Genomic DNA, 20604 nt, shown 5'->3' on the forward strand with positions numbered 1-20604 from the left:
GGCTAGTTAACACCAAAAGACTAAGAGTGTTCCACTTATGAGACTTTGTTCCCCTTACATAAAGGAAACAGCAAGCTATGGATTTCAGTATGTTGCTCCCTTTGTGTGTCAAGCAGGTTTCAGCTAATGTTACTCACTATTTTGTTAGGTTTCCCAGAGATTTCTACTTGCTGTTATAGGATGAAAAAAATTAAGGAATATATGAATTGGAATGTTTTCATTTTTTAAAAATTGAGCATATCAGTTCATTGTAATTCAGCATTGTTCTTTTTCTCCTTTTGCATTAGTCTGCTTTGCTTACTTATTAGTACAATATGTTGCTAGTTTAATTTTATCTTTTATGCATGGCATCATTAATTCAGGTGCCCAGTGAGAACTAGATAAAAGTTTATTTAGATGATGATAGTGTCCTTTTTATGTAAAAAACACTCACTGTTTTCTCTTTCCTCACATCTCCCTTGGGGTTTTCTCGGTAGTATTTCCTTTCAGGTCCAAAGTTTGGACAGAAGTTTTTGAATTCGTAATTAGAATGTTTCCTTAATTCTAGGGAATAGTAATAAATGGATTAGAAATGTGAGACAAAAAGTAATCTTTTCAAGTCAGTACTTGCAGGGTATAAAAGATATTTTAGGATAATTGTTTTCAATTATATGAAAAAAATTTATTAAAATTTCCTGCCTTTCTGTTTCCTCTGTTTCTGTTCCCCAAACAAGTTGACAAACAGCTGTGACAGAAGCAATCTTAAAATAAACAAAAGTATCTTAAGTTGAATAGTATATGTCATAATATCACTCAATGAAATCCTTTGTATCTTGTTATTGTAGTGGTAACTCTTGATAGGTGTGGGAAATGACACAATTCTATATTGTGCCTTCTATATTTTTCATTTTAGTTTTTGTTTTATTGAGGTATAAAAGGTATTTTGAAACTGATCATTTATATTTACTAAAGAGGAAGGAATTCTAAAAAATTATTATCTGGGTTTTTTCATTTGTTCTTTCATTTATGTGTTAAATACTTAATGGGCATCTAGTGTTGGCCAGGTTCTAGGCTCTGAATATACAGCTGTAAACCAAACAATCAGAAGTCCTCGCTTTCAGAGAGCTCACATTCTTGGGAGAGAGGGAGACAATAAACAAAATCAATCATTAAGTATATTTTTTGCCAGGTAGTGAGTGCTGCGAAGAAAAATAAAGCAGAGGAAGAAGAATAGGAAAGAGATATTTTATTTTATATGTTGTAGTCAAGAATGAGATATTTAAGTAGGGAGCAAGCAATGTGGATATTTGGGAGAAAGGACTATATATAGAGAGAAAGGACTAGAGCATGAAAGGGCTCTTGAAGGTCAGAGTAAGAGCCTTGGGAAGCCATCAGATTTTTTAAAGTAAAAGAGTGACATAATCAGGCTTAACAGTTAAATGGATCACAGTGATTGCTAAGAGAACAGTCTGTTAAGGGGGTAAAGATGGAACGTAGGAGGCCAGAAGGCTACAGTCCAGGCAAGAGGTGATGGGGGCTTTTAAATGCGGAGGTAGTAAGAAGTGGTTGGATTCTTGGTAGATAGAGCAATGGTGTTTTCTGATGGATTGGATGTCAGATTGAGTGAAAGAAAAGTCAAGGAAGCCTCCACGGTTTTTGGCCTGAGCATTTGAAAGGATGCATTTGCCATTTATTGAGATTGAGAAGATGGAACACATTCAGGAGTTCAACTTAAGTCATTTTAATTTGAGATGCTTGTTACATATCCAAGTAGAGATGCCAAATAGGCAACTGGATATACAGATCTCTGGAGTTAAGGAAAAACATCCAGGTTGGAGATGGTATTTGAGCATTGAGAGCGTGTAGGTAGCATTAAAATAATGGGACTGGGTGAAATCATCGAGTCCCTACTTTAAAGTGAGTACGACAGAGAAGAGATGTGAGTCCTGGGATTTTCTAATGTTTGGAGATTGCGAAGATGAGAAGGAACCAGCACAGGTTACTGAGGAGTGCCAGTGAGATACCAAGGGAGAGTGGTATCCTGGAAGCCAATTGTAGAGTGTTTCAAGGAGAGAAGGATGATCAGTGTTGTTAAATGCTGTCGATAGTTTTGAGTAAGACAAGGATGAGGAACTGACTGTTAGACTTATCAATGTGGAAATGCTGAAAGTTTTTTATTAATATGTCAAAATATAAACTCTGAAAAATATTGTCTGCTTTTATGTGAAGAGGAAAAGGAATATACTCATGTTTAGAACTAGAATTATTTGGGGCAGGAGTCCTTAGTAGTAAGTTGGTTCAAAACAAATAAAATTTGTGACTTTCTGGTTCTGAGCCTACATGAGAAAAAAAAAAGGCTGCTATAGCCTAAAATATGATCTAGCTAATAACATACAGCATTGACATTGTGTCCAAATCAGTATAACTTTTCTTAAGTTGTGAGCTCCCAGGGAACAAAAACTGTTTCCTCAATTCAGTTAATATAACACTTAACATGGTACCTAACTTTGTGGGAAGATGCAAATAAGTGTGATTCTTGTAAATGATTTTAATAAGTTAAATTCTTATGTATTTATATAGGAAAGAATTTGTAATAATTTACTCAAGTAGCTGGGTATGTTATAAGTGGAAATAACTTATCTATTAGATATGTATGTATGGTATAGTAGAATGTGGTAGCAGAAAGATTCCTAGAAAGTAAAGCTTTGGTTCATTCCTGCCTCTGCCACTGATTGACTCTGAATGAAGAGTCAAAGACTTGGCTATCTAGAATCATCTGTCAGTACCTAGTTAGGTGACAAGAAAATGTTTATGTTGGCATTAAAAGGATAGTAAAGTCATTTTCTGTGCAATGACTTCTTAAAACACTTTTCTCTTTGAAATTAAGTTTAAATATCTGATTTCATTCTTTTATTATGTTATATAGTCTTAGTTTGTAAGCTATAAATAAGTTTTAAATTTATCCATACTATCAGGGATACTCTCTCAATTTGACTTAGTCATTTAGCTCATATTTATTCAGCATCTACTATATTCCAGACTGATACAGATGCTAACAGTATACCTGTGAAGAAGACAGACAAGGACTCTATCTTATGGAAGTCTTATGGAGTAAGACTTCTTTCAGGGGACCTCGGGGAAAAATAGAATTTTTTAACCAAGAAACACATTATCTGAGGTAATCTCATTGCTCTGTCTTCTGTAGTTTTTTGTTTCAACCAGTACTTAAGAGCAGATTCGTTCAGCATTGAAAAAGTTCTGCTCTCATTGAACTTACATGCCAGTTGGGGCCAGAGGGAAGAGTATAAAGGCATATAAGAAACAACGAGTAAAATACTTTCATATAATTTAGAGGTCATTGTCATAATAATCGTAGGACATGACAAGAGTTATAAATAGTGGAAATAGGCTTATTAAGTATGTGGGTAGCATGAAGCTTAGATAAAAATTGCTAAATTGAGGGCTTTGTAGAGTCACCTGTGTAGTTTCATTTACTGTCCATATGTGCCTAATTGCCTGAAGTGGCTTCTGTGGGCTCAGCAGGTTTTTACAATCCATGACTTTAAAGACCACCCTACTATACCAGGCTAGCCCTGGTCTGTTCACATAGAGAGGCAAGGGTCTGGAGAGAGAGCGCAGAAGCATGCAAGGCCTCTTGCAGTCTAAATTGGTACAAAATTGTTTTTCTTACATTCTATAGGTTAATGAAAGTTAAAAAGGCCAGCTCAGGTTGAAGGCATGGAGAAACAGGTTCTAGCACCTAAGTTTTGCCTCGGGCCTTATTTTCTGTGAAACTCAGACTATGAGATTGTCTATCACGCTACAGTTTTGTTTTGTTTTGTTTTTTCTTTAGCCAATGTCCTTGAATATGCTTAAATTTTTTTTGGTATAAGTACTATTAAGGTAGGATTAATAAAAATAAAACAATACAACATTGTAAATCAACTATACTCCAATAAAAAAAATTTTTAAATTATATATAGTCCCATTACCTCCACAATAAAACAGTCCATTATTTTCCAATTTTCTTTTCTAATGCTTTTCCATATACATAAAACATTTTGCAGTAATTCCTCCTTGGCTACTTATCATAATATATTCAGCATTTTTTTCTTTTTTAACCTCACCCCAACATGATAGTCATTACCACTACTGAATTATCTTCAAAAATTTTCCTAATGGCACAATACTCCAAATTTTGAGAGATCTGACAGATTATTTTCATTTTTGTTCTATTATTGACTCTTTGTGGTTTTACTATTAATGATACTCATAAAAATTTATATATAAAGATTTTCTGACCTCTGCTTTTCTAACATGTAGCATGACTGAATAAAAGATCAAATAACTTGATATGAACAATCACTTAGTATAAAATGTGTTGCAAAATATAGTCACTAACCATAATCTGATTGTTAGCTTTATAATTTTGTGCAGTTTATATAAAAGAGATGAATTGTTTGATTTGTTCACTCAAAAAATATTTGTCATACGCCAGGCATCATTGTAGCCTTCTTAAATACAAATACAAATAAAATATGGAATTGACCTAAAAACAACAAAAACAAAAACACCCTGCTTCTTCAGACACAACTGCTTGCAACTTGTGGTCTGTGGTACTTTTGCTAGTTTTATATCTTTGTATATATATCTTTTCATCAAGGGCTCCTTGTCCTAAAATTTTCCTCACTGCATTCCCACTTAAATTTTTTCTTTCTGCTTATAGTCCAGTCAATTGAAATATGTACTTTCCCAAATCAAGTGATATCTATGAATGGGTATATATTTTTATCTTATACTGAACAAGATTGAGAGAATCTTTTCCCAGCCAATTTGAATTGCTTATTCACTTATTTTTAAAAATTTTGATTTTCAAAATATGCTTTTTTCAAATGTGCCTTTTAAACTTTCACTTATTTAAGAAACGCCAGTATACTTTTTTGTAATCTACATACAGTAGATTTGTATCGTCCATTGTATTTTATTTTTTACATTTTTCTTTTGAAATAATCTTAGACTCATAGAATTTATAAAATTATTAGTACAGAGAGTTCTCCTGTACCCTTTACTTATTTTTCACCAATGATAACATCTTACATAACTGTAGTACAATTATCAAAACCAGGAAGTTGACATTGGCACAATGCTGTTAATGAAACTACAGTTCTTGTTTGAGATTTCACCAGTTTTTCCATGCAGTCTTTTTTTGGAGGGTGGGGGTTCATAGTCCTATGAAATTTGATCACATGTGTAGATTCTTATAACCACCAATAACCACCACCACAAAGTACAGAACTATTTCATCACTTCAAAGAAGCTCCCACATGCTAGTCCTTTATAGTCATACTCTCACCCTAGTCCTAAGCCATGATAACCACTGACTTGTCCCCATCACTGTACTTTTGTCACTTAAGAATATTACGTGAACAGAATCATGTAGTATGTAACCTTTTGATACTTTGTCACTAATCCCTAATGCCCCTGAGATTCACCGAAGATTTTGTGTGCAAGGATAGTTTGTTCCTTTTTATTGTTGAATAGTATTCCATTGTATGGATGTACCACAGTTTATCAGTTCACCCAGTAAAAGGCGTTTGGGTTGTTTTCACTTTGGAGGTATTACAAATAAAGCTGCTGTGAACATTTGTTTACAGATTTTTGTGTGAACACAAGTTTTTATTTCCCTAGGACAAATATCTAGGGGTGCAATTGTTGGGTTGTGTGCTACAAGTGTATGTTTAACTATGAGAAACTGCCAAATTGTTTTCCATAGTGACTCTACCGTTTTACATTTTCATCAGTTTCTCCACATTTTCATCAGCACTCGGTAACATCTGTATTTTTAAATTTAGCTTTCTAGTAAGTGTGTAGTTATATTTGCATTTTTCTAATGGCTAATGATGTCCAACATGTTTACATGTGCTTATTTGTCATTTTTATCTTTGGTGGAGTGTCTCTACAAGTCTTTTGCCCATTTTCTAATTGGATTGATTGTTTTCTTACTGATTAAAGGTGTCCTTTATGTATTCTTGGTACATTTTCTCCCAGGCTGTAGCCTGTCTTTTCGTCCTCTTAACTGAGTGATACACAGTGCAAAAGTTTTTAATTTTGATGAAGTCCAGTTTATCAATTTTTTCCCTTTATGTTTGTGCTTTTGCTGTCTTATTAATTCCTTGCCTAACCATAGGTTATAAAGAGTTTCTCCTATGTTTTCTTCTAAAAGTTTTATAGTTTTTTTTTTTTCACATAGATCTTTGATCCGTTTTGAGTTAACGTTTTTATAAGATATGAAATTTAGGTCAAAGGTCTTTTTCTTGCTTATAGAGGTCCAGTTATTCCAACAGCATTTGTTGAGAGGCTGTTCTCCTCCATTGGGTTGCTTTTGCATGCTTGTCAAAATCAACTGGACGTTGCCAAATGCTGGCGAAGATGTGGAGCAACAATGCTGGTGGGAATGCAAAATGGTATAGCTACTTTGGAAGGCAGTTTGTTAGTTTCTTACAAGAGTAAACATACTCTTAATCATTACAACCCAGCAATCACTCTCCTTAGTATTTACCCAAATGAGTTGAAAGTTTATGTCTGAACAAAAACTTACACAAGAATGTTTATAACAGCTTTATTAATAATTGCCAAAACTTGGAGGCAACCAAGATGATCTTTATTTATCTATATAAATAAATTATGGGACAATAATTTATTTATATATAAATTATGGGACATCCAGACAATGGAATATTGTGTAGCAGTAAAAAGCTATCCAGACCCAAAAAGAAATGGAGGAAACTTAAATGAAGGTCATTTTTTATTTCTTTCATCATTGTTTTATAGTTTTAAGCATACATATTCCATATTATATATATACCTAAGTATTTAATTTTTTGGAGTGATTGCAAATGGTATTAATTTTGGTTTCCACTTGTTTGTTTCTAACAAAGAGAAATATGATTGATTTTTGTGTGTTGACCTTGTTTCCTTTGACCACGCTAAACTCTCTTATTAGTTCTATGAGTTTTTTGAGAATCCCTGTAGTGTTCTACATAGATAATCATTTCATCTCCAAACAGGGACAGTTTTATTTCTTCCTTTGTAATCTGTATGCTGTTTCTTTTTCTTGCCTTATTGCACTGGTTAGGATTTTAAGTACTGTGTTCAATAGGAGTAGTAAAAGCTGTATTGATTTGTTTATATGTCATTGAAGATTTTTGCATCTCTGTTTCTGAGAGCTGTTGGCCTGTAGCTTGCTTGCTTGCTTTTTTTTCCCCTTATTGTTGTTGTATTGTCTTTATCTGGTTTTGGTATCAGGATAATGCTGGCTTCATAAAATGAGTACTTCCTGGAAGAGACTGTGTAGAATTGGTGTTATTTCTTTTTTAAATCTTTGTTAGAATTCTCCAGTGAAATCATTTGTGCCTAGCAATTTCCTTTTTGGAAAGTTTTAAACTATTAATTCAGTTTCTTTAGCAATTATAGATAGGACTATTTAGATGATCTGTTTAATCTTGGGTGAGTTTTGGTAATTTGCGGTTATCAAGGATTTGGTCCACTTTATCTAACTTGCTGAATTTAAATCCAAAGAGTTATTTTTAGTGTTCTCTTATTATTCTTTTAATGTCTGTGGAGTATTTAACTATATTCTCTGTTTCATTCCTGATATTGGTAATTTGTGTTCTCTTTTTTTTTTTTTCTTTGTCAGAGTTGCCAGATGTTTATCAATTCTGTTGATCTTTTTAAGGAACCAGCTTTTGGTTTTATTGATTTTTCTTTATTGCTTTTCAGTTTTCAATTTCATGGATTTCTGTTCTATATTGTATTTTCCTTCTGCTTGCTTCGTGTTCCTTTTGCCCTTTTCAAGTTTCTTGATGTGGGAACTTAGATTATTGATCTGCAGTTTTTCTTCTTTTCTAATGTAATCTAATCATTCAGTAATATGTATTTCCCTTTAAGCACTACTTAAGCTACATCTCATAAATTCTGATATAGTTTTATTTTTATTCAGCTCAATATGTAGTTTAATTTTCCTTATTACTGTTTTTGACCCACAGATTATTTAGAAGTATGGTGTTTAATTTTCAGGTGTTTGGAGATTTTTGTTATCTTCCTATTAGTGATTTCTAGTTTAATTCCATCATAGTAAGAGAACATACTTTGTATGATTTCAGTTCTTTAAGATTTTTTATGATCTAAGATATAGTCTATCTTGGTGAATGTTGCATATGCCTTGAAAAGAGTATGTATTCTACTTTATCAAATGGAGTATTCTGCAAATGTCAATTTAAATCCATTTGATTTATGGTATTTGTTTGTTATCTTATATCCTTGCTAACTTTCTGTACTGTAGTTTGTCCATTACTGAGAAGGGTTTTGAAATCCCCAACTGTAATTGTGGATTTGTGGATTTTTCTTAGTTCTATCAGTTTTTACTATGTCTTTTGAAGCTCTGTTCTTTGGTGCATACACAGTTAGGAAATGTTTTATCTTATATCTTATTGGAGAAATGACCATTTTCTTTGTGTAGTCTAATCTCCCTCTTTGTCCCAGGTAGTTTTCTTTGCTCTGAATTTTATTTTGCTATTAATACATCCACTCAAACTTTCCTTGATTAGCATTTGCATGGTATAACTTTTTCTATACTTTTAACCCTCCCCCTTTGTTATTAAATTTGAATTGAGTTTCTTGTAGACGGTATATAGTTGGGTCATGTTTTTAAAAACTCATTCTGACAAATTCTTTTAATTGGTGTGTTGAGAATGTTTACATTTAATGTAATTATTGCTACGTTTGGATTTAAATGTGCCAGTTCATAATTTTCTTTTTGTGCCCTCTGTTTTTCTTTTTTCTCTTTCCCTGTCTTACTCTGGGTTACTTGAACAAAGATTTCAATTTATCTGTAGTGTTTTTAAGTATACTTCTTTCTATATTTTTTCTTGTGATTGTTCTAGGAAATACAACATACATTCTTAAGTTATCATAGTCTACTAGTATCAACATTTTACCACTTCAAATACAATGTAGTAATCTTAGCATCACTCAGGTCCTTTCACTCTCATTCCCTCTATATACATTGACAACCACCTCGGCGATATATTCTTTGCTTTCAGCAGTCAAACATAATTTACAAAACTGAAGAGGAAAAGAATTGCCAGTTATATTAATCCATATTATTACTTTTTCCATAGATCTTTCTTCATTCCCTATGTTCTAATTTTCATTCTGTTTGCTTTCTTGTCTGAAGGTCTTCCTTTGACAATTATTTTAGAGCAGATCTGCTGGCATCAAATTCTCTTTGTTTTCCTTCATCTCAAAATGTCATTATATTTCCTTCATTCCTGAAGAATACTTATGCTGAATGAAGAAGGCTTGGTTGACTTCTTTTTTTTTTCAACACTTGAAAAATATCACTTCCTTAGGCCTGTTTGATTTCTCATGAGAAATCCACTGTCATTCAAATCATTGTTCCCCTATAGGTTTATGTTGTTTTCTGGCTGCCTTAGTTTTCAGAAATTTTATTATCATATTCTGGGAATGAATTTCTTTGGTTTTCCTGTTTGAGATTTGCTCAGCTTTTTGTCTCTATAAGTCCAACCCCCCCCCCCCCCCGCCAAATTTCAGATGTTTCAGTCATTGTCTCTTTAAATAATTTTTCAGCGCCATATCCATTCTTCTCTTCTTCTGGGATTCTGAAGAAACAAATATTAGACGTTTTGTTTCTGTCCCACAGCTTACTGGGGCTCTGTTGAGTTTTTTTTTTTTTTTTTTGCTGTACACGGGCCTCTCACTGTTGTGGCCTCTCCCGTTGCAGAGCACAGGCTCCGGACGCACAGGCTCAGCGGCCACGGCTCATGGGCCCAGCCGCTCCGCGGCATGTGGGATCTTCCCGGACCGGAACACGATCCCGTGTCCCCTGCATCAGCAGGCGGACTCTCAACCACTGCGCCACCAGGGAAGCCCTCTTTTGAGTTTTTAAAATCCTCTTTCTGCTGTTCAGATTGGATCATTTCTACTGATCTTTCTTCAAATTCACTGAATTTTCAATAATCTCCATTATCCTATTGAGCCCCTCCAGTGAGTTTTAAATTTTTATTTATTATATTATTTGGCTCTAAAATTTTCATTTGATTCTCGATTTACCTTTGTTGAGACTTTATAGTTATTTGTATGTTTCCAGAGTATATGTAGTTGTTGGAGCATTTTTTTTGGTTTTGTTTTTTGAGACCAGCTTTAGAATCCTTGTCAGATAATTCCAACATCTGTCATCTTATTGTTGGTGTCTGTTGATTGTCTTTTCCCGTTCAAGTTGATATTTTCCTAGTTTTTGGTATGATGAGTAATTTTGGATTATATCCTGGACATTTTGAGACTTATAAAATTTTGATTTCTTTTTAAGCCTTCTATTTAGCAGTCAACCTGTTTTGTTTCAGAATACATGACCTAACCCATTTTTGTGGTTTTTGGTTCCAATATAGTTTTTTTCTTTTACATCTTTATTGGAGTATAATTGCTTTACAATGGTGTGTTAGTTTCTGTTTTATAACAAAGTGAATCAGTTATACATACACATATGTTCCCATATCTCTTCCCTCTTACGTCTCCCTCCCTCCCACCCTCCCTATCCCACCCCTCCAGGCGGTCACAAAGCACCGAGCTGATCTCCCTGTGCTATGCAGCTGCTTCCCACTAGCTATCTACCTTACGTTTGGTAGTGTATGTATGTCCATGCCTCTCTCTCGCTTTGTCACAACTTACCCTTCCCCCTCCCCATATCCTCGTCCATTCTCTAGTAGGTCTGTGTCTTTATTCCTGTCTTACCCCTAGGTTCTTCATGACATTTTTTTCCCTTAAATTCCATATATATGTGTTAGCATACGGTATTTGTCTTTCTCCTTCTGACTTACTTCACTTTGTATGACAGACTCTAGGTCTATCCACCTCATTACAAATAGCTCAATTTTGTTTCTTTTTATGGCTGAGTAATATTGCATTGTATATATGTGCCACATCTTCTTTACCCATTCATCCGATGATGGACACTTTGGTTGTTTCCATCTCCAGGCTATTGTAAATAGAGCTGCAGTGAACATTTTGGTACATGACTCTTTTTGAATTATGGTTTTCTCAGGGTATATGCCCATTAGTGGGATTGCTGGGTCATATGGTGGTTCTATTTTTAGTTTTTTAAGGAACTTCCATACTGTTCTCCACAGTGGCTGTATCAATTTACATTCCCACCAACAGTGCAAGAGTGTTCCCTTTTCTCCACACCCTCTCCAGCATTTATTGTTTCTAGATTTTTTGATGGTGGCCTGGTGTGAGATGATATCTCATTGTAGTTTTGATTTGCATTTCTCTAATGATTAATGAAGTTGAGCATTCTTTCATGTGTTTGTTGGCAGTCTGTATATCTTCTTTGGAGAAATGTCTATTTAGGTCTTCTGCCCATTTTTGGATTGGGTTGTTTCTTTTTTTGTTATTGAGCTGCATGAGCTGCTTATAAATTTTGGAGATTAATCCTTTGTCAGTTGCTTCATTTGCAAATATTTTCTCCCATTCTGAGGGTTGTCTTTTGGTCTTGTTTATGGTTTCCTTTGCTGTGCAAAAGCTTTGAAGTTTCATTAGGTCCCATTTGTTTATTTTTCTTTTTATTTCCATTTCTCTGGGAGGTGGGTCAGAAAGGATCTTGATGTGATTTATGTCATAGAGTGTTCTGCCTATGTTTTCCTCTAAGAGTTGGATAGTTTCTGACCTTACACTTAGATCTTTAATCCATTTTGATATTATTTTTGTGTATGGTGTTAGGGAGTGATCTAATCTCATACTTTTACATGTACCTGTCCAGTTTTCCCAGCACCACTTATTGAAGAGGCAGTCCTTTCTCCACTGTACATTCCTGCCTCCTTTATCAAAGATAAGGTGACCATATGTACATGGGTTTATCTCTGGGCTTTCTATCCTGTTCCATTGATCTATCTGTCTGTTTTTGTGCCAGTCCCATACTGTCTTGATTACTGTAGCTTTGTAGTATAGTCTGAAGTCAGCCTGATTCCTCCAGCTCCGTTTTTCGTTCTCAAAATTGCTTTGGCTATTTGGGGTCTTTTGTGTTTCCATACAAATTGTGAAATTTTTTGTTCTACTTCTGTGAAAAATGCCAGTGGTAGTTTGATAGGGATTGCATTGAATCTGTAGATTGCTTTGGGTAGTAGAGTCATTTTCACAAAGTTGATTCTTCCAATCCAAGAACATGGTATGTCTCTCCATCTATTTGTATCATCTTTAATTTCTTTTATTAGTGTCTTATAATTTTCTGCATATAGGCCTTTTGTCTCCTTAGGTAGTTTTATTCCTAGATATTTTATTCTTTTTGTTGCAATGGTAAATGGGAGTGTTTTCTTGATTTCACTTTCAGATTTTTCATCATTAGTATATAGGAATGCCAGAGATATCTGTGCATTAATTTTGTATCCTGCTACTTTACCAAATTCATTGATTAGCTCTAGTAGTTTTCTGGTAGCATCTTTAGGATTCTCTATGTATAGTATCATGTCATCTGCAAACAGTGACAGCTTTACTTCTTCTTTTCCGATTTGAATTCCTTTTATTTCCTTTTCTTCTCTGATTGCTGTGGCTAAAACTTCCAAAACTATGTTGAATAAGAGTGGTGAGAGTGGACAACCTTGTCTTGTTCCTGATCTTAGTGGAAATGCTTTCAGTCTTTCACCATTGAGGACGATGTTGGCTGTGGGTTTGTCATATATGGCCTTTATTATGTTGAGGAAAGTTCCCTCTATGCCTACTTTCTGCAGGGTTTTTATCATAAATGGGTGTTGAATTTTGTCGAAAGCTTTCTCTGCATCTACTGAGATGATCATATGGTTTTTCTCCTTCAGTTTGTTAATATGGTTTATCACATTAATTGTTTTGTGTATATTGAAGAATCCTTGCATTCCTGGAATAAACCTCACTTGATCATGGTGTATGATCCTTTTAATGTGCTTTTTAGGGGTATTCTGGTCTGCCCTGTTTGTATGCCACCCCAAGGCCAATCTGAAAAATAGGTGATACTCCACACTACTGTTCAGTTCTCAAAGCATTTGTTGTTTTCATTCTGGTTGGTTTCTTGCTGAGCTTCTAAGGAGTGTGCTTGGGAGTACACAGATTGAAAGAATCCCTTTCTCCAGCTCCCTCCTCTCCATAATTTTCTCCTTCCCCCTCTAGTTGTGAAGGAGTGGTGTGCTGTCTCTTTGCTAACATTTGCTTAGTGCACGGCAGGGGATGATCCATAGGATTCTTCCTCATAGTACAGCTTTTGCACCAGTGGGGAGGGAGAGGGCTACCACTTCTTGGCTGACATTTACTAAGTACAGGGTGGGGATGGTCAACAGGGCTCTCCTCCATAGTTTCCATGGCTGCAGTACTGATGCCAAGGGGGATGTGCACTGCTTCTCTTCAAGTTAGTGCAGAGCTGGGTGGTTGGCAGAGTTTTACTCTACAGTCTTTGTGGCCTCAGTGCCAGTTGGGAGGGGTGGGACATGACTTCTTATGTGGTGGTCAAGTGGAATAAGGAGGGGTATAGTCAAAAGGGTTCCATCCTGCAGTGCTATTCTCTTCATAGTCCTTTGACTAGAGACAGCAGACTTTTCTTGGACCTTGTTTTAGTCCATGCTTATTGGTGTTTTGGGTTTATGGGCTTCTCTACTGCCCAGGCCAGGATATATAGGAAATAAAAACAAAGCAAAACAAAAAACCCCTAGAGTACTAACCACCAGGTCATCTGCAAACCAAGGTTTCTAACCAGTCTGCCTTCTTTTCTCTACCTTTCAGAATATTCTGCTAGTTGCTTCATGTATTTTGTCAGGGTTTTAAGTTGTAATTAATGTGAGGAACAAGGTAGAGTGGGCTTATTCCATCTTGTATGGAATCAGAAGTCTTGTTTATTGTAATTCAAGATTCAATATTGTAAAGCTTTCACATCTGCATTTAACGTAAGACTAAGGAATATATTTAGTATATATGGTCTATTGATGTGGTTTTTTAAGTAAATAATTATTAAATGTGATAATCATCATTATAATCTTATACCAAGAATAGATCTTATTAGGCTAGTGTTGTCTCACTTCCATCTCCCCTCATCTTTTCAATCTTTGTGGATCATTTTGGGTCAGTCATGTTACCAGTGAACCTTTTCTACTTCTAAGAACCTTTAATCCTTCTCACTATCAACTAAAAAAGCTACCTTTGCAGTTCCTAGAATCTGGTAATTAGCTGCAGATAGAGCAGTTTTACCGTAGTGATTAAGAATATAGGCAGTGTACCACCTACATTGGAATCTTAGCTCTGCCACTTTTCCAGGATCACAAAGCTAATTACTAAAAATATTTCTGTGCCTCAGTTGTCCCTGTGTGTAAAATAGAGATAAGAATTTATCTCATAGAGCGGTTATAATGTTTGTAAATTCAATACAATAGTGCTTGTACATAGAAAGTGCTCAGACATTAGCTGCTGTTGTGATTTCTCCCACTTTTCAGCTCTTAAAAACATTTGCAGTTTGGTGACTTGCATACCTATCTTACCTCTTCCTGTTAGATTGTAAATTCCTTAAAGAGAGAGCCCGCCTTGTTAATTTTTATAATGTTTCAATGGATTTTGCAAAGTAGAAGGTGTTCAATAAATATTTACTGTATCAAATCTTAGGAAAATAGCAAAATTTTCAGTAAGATTGTTTTTCAGAGCCCATTTACTTAATATAAATTTATAACCTAAAGTAATATAATACTCTCTCTGTATTATATTTCAGGAATTCTAATGAATCATTGATTGACCAGCACCATTTTACCACTTGGAATGAGTTATCAGAAATGGGCATAGTGCTTTTAGATCCAACACGTAACAGATGGCGATTACTTCTTCAAGCCAACACCTTTTTTGATTGTGTAGGATTTTTGTCTCTTCATCTTTGAATTCCAGTTTCTGTTGTTGGCAAATAAAAGGAGTTCATGTAGTTTTTGCCCAAGATTGAGTCACCATGAGTAGTAGTTTAGGAAAAGAAAAAGACTCTAAAGAGAAAGATCCCAAAGCACCATCAGCCAAGGAAAGAGAAAAGGAGGCAAAAGCCTCTGGAGGTTTTGGGAAAGAGAGCAAAGAAAAAGAACCTAAGACCAAAGGGAAAGATGCCAAAGATGGAAAGAAGGACTCCAGTGCTGCCCAACCAGGGGTGGCTTTTTCAGTTGATAATACGATCAAACGGCCAAATCCAGCACCTGGGACTAGAAAGAAATCTAGCAATGCAGAGGTGATTAAAGAGCTCAACAAATGCCGGGAAGAGAACTCAATGCGTTTGGACTTATCCAAGAGGTCTATACACATATTGCCATCATCAATCAAAGAGCTGACTCAATTAACAGAACTTTATTTATATAGCAACAAATTACAGTCCCTCCCAGCAGAAGTGGGCTGTCTAGTAAATCTCATGACACTTGCTCTAAGTGAAAATTCACTTACCAGTTTGCCTGACTCTCTTGATAACTTGAAGAAGCTGCGGATGCTTGATTTACGGCATAATAAACTGAGAGAAATTCCTTCAGTGGTGTATAGGCTGGATTCTCTTACCACTCTTTACCTTCGCTTTAATCGAATAACTACTGTGGAAAAAGACATCAAAAACCTGTCAAAACTCAGCATGCTTAGCATTCGAGAGAACAAAATCAAACAACTACCTGCTGAAATTGGTAAGAGGCCTTGGGTTACTATTATTGTTTGTAGTATTTGTTATGCTCAATAATTTTGTCCAGTGCTTTTCCATATCAGAAAATATCTGATACTTGTCTAAAAAACAGCTGGTTTCTAAGTTTTGTCTTCTTTATGGTTTACTTTAATCAGTTATAGCGATATTAATAGTACACGGTTTGAGATTATTTTATAGACCTAGATAATTAGTTAGAATGTAGATGTAATTGGGCCTTTTTCACACAAATCTAATCTGCTTTCATTTTCATTGGAAAAAAGTAAATTTGAAGCAGAAAAAAAATTTTTACCTAATTTTTTAATTGTTACCACCTGTTTTTAAAGTATTTACAAGATATTATATAAGATGCTTTAAGGCTGCATTTTCTCATTCTCTGACATCTTTTTTACCTAAAAAGTGTTTGTTTAAATTCATATTACTTTTCTACCTAATTTACCACAAAAGATTGGCATATCAGAGCCTTGTGAAGAAGCAGGGTTGTAAGAAAGTTGAAAAAAAAATTTCATTTTGAAAGTACTTACATGTTCATTAAAAACAATCTAAGGATACAGAAAAGTAGAAAAGTTAGCGATAGTTAATGCCAACACTGTTAGTATTTTGGTAGATTTCATTCTTGTTTTTATATGCAAAGCTAAATTGTACTGAAAAAAGGGGACTGTTTTTAAAAGAATAGATAGTAGAATAAAAAATAGGAGATACACGTGTGTAAACAAGTCAGTAAAAAGAAGTTAGTTGTTTTGATATTTTTAATTAAAAAAAATTTCAGCAACTTTTGGAATGTAGTCAACCGTTGACTTACCAATTTTGAGAAATTGATAGAAGGTATTATCTTTGTGGGCCCTTTTTATGAGAGTTTGAAAAATTGACATAAAAATTGATTATACAGCTTTTAAAGGGAAGTTTCCCTTTTTTTGTGTGAAAGACAAATTTATTCTGAATAAAACAGGTTAAGTATATTGGTTGAGCATTGGTCTTATAGTGGGTGATGAAGGAAACTTTGTTTTTAGGCTGTGCAGCTATGTAGAGATATAATATTCTCTGGGTGTTTTAAAATTTTTATTTAGCTTTGAGAAAGATGCAGTTTAAATTTTAGGTATGGTGTTCTATTATATTTAGCTCTAACCAGACACTTAATTTAATTTTGGTTTAATTAAATGTATTTAGAAAATCCACAGTCGTTTTTCTCAAGCAATGTACTTGTATTTATAAAGTGTGACACACTTATGAGATACTAAAATATCCCTAGGAATTCGAATGGATATGTTCCTTTCCATGTCTTCAGATAACAATGTGGTTGTTGAATGACATTTGATTTTTGTACCAGATTCAGTCAAAATTTGACCTGTTTGTATGACTCATTGTAGAATAGAATTATAAGCTGTTGGGGAAAGAAATGCTGAATTTTTATGTAGAAATATAAAATGTTATTTCCAGTCTTTGTACTTATTGTTGTTTTGTGCACGTGTTACACTCCATTCTAAAACGTTGGCTTTCATTCATATGAAAGTCTTTCTTTAAGGATTTTTTTTTTCTTTAAAAGATGTTGTCAAATTACCTGGGAATTAAGAACATGCATTTCTTAAGCAGGAAATTATTTCATAGGACTTTAAATTTACTTCACTTTGCTCTTGAGCAGATGGTTACAACATTTTTACTAAAAAGTGAATTTATTTTTAAAAATTGGCAAATTATATTTAATTAAATGGTTGATTTTTGTGGCTGCCTAATCTTTGGAACTTTATTCCTAAATTTGTAATTTATAAAATAACCATTGATTTGTTTTTTAATGAGCGTCCTCCCACCATTAGTGACATTGAAGTTTTGTGTTCTTGTAATTTCTGTATTTCTATAAAAATAGTAACTTCATAAATGTCATTTATTTTATTCCGAGCAGGGCATCAGATAGAAAGTAAACTGCTTTAAAAAATAAAACAATATTTCTTATAAGGAGTTAGAATTTATAAGGTTTAACTTACATGCATGGATTTGGGAGAAACATTGCTGAAGTCTGCGTTATCTGTTTCCTTATAGGGAAAAAGAAAATAAAGATCTAGTAAAAATAACATAATTGTAATAATAAGAGTAGCTGTTGTTTGAGCACAGTATGTCATATAACATACACTATTTTGTACACGTAAATTTACATCTAATATCTCATTAAATTCTTACAGTAATCCAATGAAATAGGTACTTCTCACCTCATTGTACTGAAAAAGGAACTGAAAATTTAGTGAGATTAGATAATTTACTAAAGATCATACAGTTAAGAAGATGGCATAGTCAGAGTTTGAATCTAGGTCTCACTGTACTGCTCCCACTAGTCTAGAAGAGTGGGTCTCATCCCATAGATTATGGTTTACTGGTCTGGCAGGTCCAGGGGATCTGTACTTTTAACGAGTAAGTTGGGTTATTCCAAGTGTAGCTGCAGTTGAAAGCTATTACAGTAGATTTTTTTTTTTTTTGAAAAGGGACAATGTTAACAGCTTAATTGAGATATAATTCACATACCATATGATTAATGCATTCGAAGTATACAATTCAGTGGGTTTTAGCATGTTCACAGACTTGTTCACTATCACAAACAATTATGGGAGATTTTCATCACCCCAGAAAGAAACTCTGTTCTGTTTGGCAGTTACCCCACCCCACCCATGTTTTCTCCCAACTCCTTAGCCCTAGGCAAACACTAATCTACTTTCTTTTTCTATAAATTTACCTATTCTGGACATTTCATATAAATGGAATCATAAAATATGTAGTCTTTGGTGGCTAGCTTCTTTCACTTAGTATAATGTTTTCAAAATTCATCCAGGTCATAGCATCTATCAGTACCTCATTCCTTTTTATTGCTGAATGATATTCCACTGTATGATTATACCACATTTTGTTTATCCACTCATCAGTTGTTGAACATTTGGGTTGTTTTCACTTTCTGGCTATTATGAATAAAATTACTATGAACATTTGTGTAAAAGTTTTTGTGTAGACATTTGTTTTCATTTCTCTTCGGTGTATACCTAGAAGTAGATTTACTGAGTCACATGGTAACTCTATGTTTAATCTTTTGAGGAAATACTGGACTATTTTCTTAAGTGGCTACACCATTTTACCTTCCCATTAGCAGTGTATGAGGGTTCCAATTCCTCTATATCGTCAACATTCTTGTGATTATCTTTTTTTATTATAGCCATTCCATGAGTGTGAAGTGGTATCTCATTATGTTTTTTATTTATAGTTTCCTGATTATTATTGATTTGTTTTTAACTCTTGAAGGCTATCTTTTATTATAAAGGAAAGACAGAAATAGTTATTTTCTGTGATGCAGATCTTGCTTTACTGCTTTTTTAATTACAGAAAAACCCCCAAAATCCTGAGCTCCTTTGAGAATGCTTACAAAATAAGACTCATGCACCCAGATCAAATAAAATGGAATTTGACATTTCTAAAAGTTATACGTCTTTAATGCAATTTGACTTACTGCTGAAACTCATAACAAGAGAATTTACAATTCAAGATATATGCTAATTATCATTTTGTTAAACTTTCATTTGTACATATTAGATCCACGTTATTATAGATATATATATATTAGATTTATATTATGCATATTAAGTGCTTATTCTTCTCTGTTGTTTTTATGAGTATACCACTTTCAATCATGCCATCCAGTTTGTGTTCAGCAGTATATTTGAGGAATGTGAGAAATTAGAAGTTTGTGAAACATAGCCTAGTATTTAGTTTAAATAATGTATTTGGAATTTAGCAGCTGTGCTGTTGCCTTCATAGGGAAATTATATTAAAATCTGAATACCTGTTTAAGCATTAATAGTATCTTTATTAATGCCATGTGATTTGATACTAATGATGCATATTCACGTGGGTGAATACTGGCAGAAAGCAGTAAAAGGATACTGAAAGACATACGAAGAGCCAGACATAATACATTAGAGAGCAGCCAAGAAAACTGTTCACTTGGTAATATTGATTTACTTTTTTCCTTTTGTATGGTAAGTCATGGACAAATAAATGTCCTATCTTTTTGTGTTAAATAAGATAGATGGAAACCTTAGTCATTGCTTTTTTAGATTAGTGTTTCATTCTTCCTGCCCATACCTCCTTTCACCATTTTTAATCTTGAAAGAGACTCTTCACTGAACACCAAGGCACTCAAGAAATCATGTTTTCAGAGGGAAAACAGTAAATAACCACTCCCTTACCCCATCCTTCCCTGCATCGTGCCCCGGTTCCTTTGAGTTTCATGTTAGAGATATGCTTTTGTAAATTTTTTTGGGTGGGCCTGAATAGATTAGAGTGAGGGTCATCAGATTGTCAGTTTGAATAATTAATCACTTTACTTAAGGAAACTCTGATTAGTGAAGTTTTAAATGATTTTGTTTTTCTAGAAAGAAAATGATTACTCTTTGAAACCAGAAATAAACTCCATCTTTGTCTCTTACTAATATTCCTACAACTTTTCCTTCATTGAATTAAAGGCTGGTTTAAGATTGCTTCTCCTTAAAGTTTCCTCCTATTTATTATTATTTATAAAAACGGCTAAGTTAGAGGGAATCTTAAAAAAATCTGTCCTATATTGTATGTTCAATAAAATGCTACATCATTTATATTGTATACAATTTTTTGTAAATTTGTCTTAGGAGAATGATCTACTATGTTATGTATGCTTTTTGAGAACCCAGATCATTTCTACTCATTAAAAAAAAAACTCTCACAGCATTCAGATATATGAGAAATTAGAAACAGCAATTTTTTAACCCATATGACTCATTAACATTTATTGAAAACAGTCAGTTTTCTACTATATATACTATAGTACTGCAGTTATATTTTATGTCAAGTAGTATATAGTAAATGTGTATGTATGTATA

General features: G+C 34.0%; 1 protein-coding gene across 3 annotated transcripts in view; it reads left to right on the plus strand.

The window, feature by feature from the left end:
- The window catches only part of SHOC2 (SHOC2 leucine rich repeat scaffold protein), a 112564-nt gene that overhangs the window by 51735 nt on the left and 40225 nt on the right, over positions 1-20604 (plus strand). For all 3 annotated transcript variants that reach the window (XM_029245792.1, XM_029245794.1, XM_029245793.1), the window contains exon 2: positions 14771-15701. In XM_029245792.1, the coding sequence (XP_029101625.1) occupies positions 14999-15701 (703 nt within the window). In that variant the 5' untranslated portion in view covers positions 14771-14998. The remainder of the gene's footprint in view (positions 1-14770; positions 15702-20604) is intronic.

Source organism: Monodon monoceros, unplaced genomic scaffold (genome assembly GCF_005190385.1).
Source record: "Monodon monoceros isolate NGI ecotype Baffin Bay Population unplaced genomic scaffold, NGI_Narwhal_1 Super_Scaffold_4, whole genome shotgun sequence".
NCBI classification, from domain to species: domain Eukaryota; kingdom Metazoa; phylum Chordata; class Mammalia; order Artiodactyla; family Monodontidae; genus Monodon; species Monodon monoceros.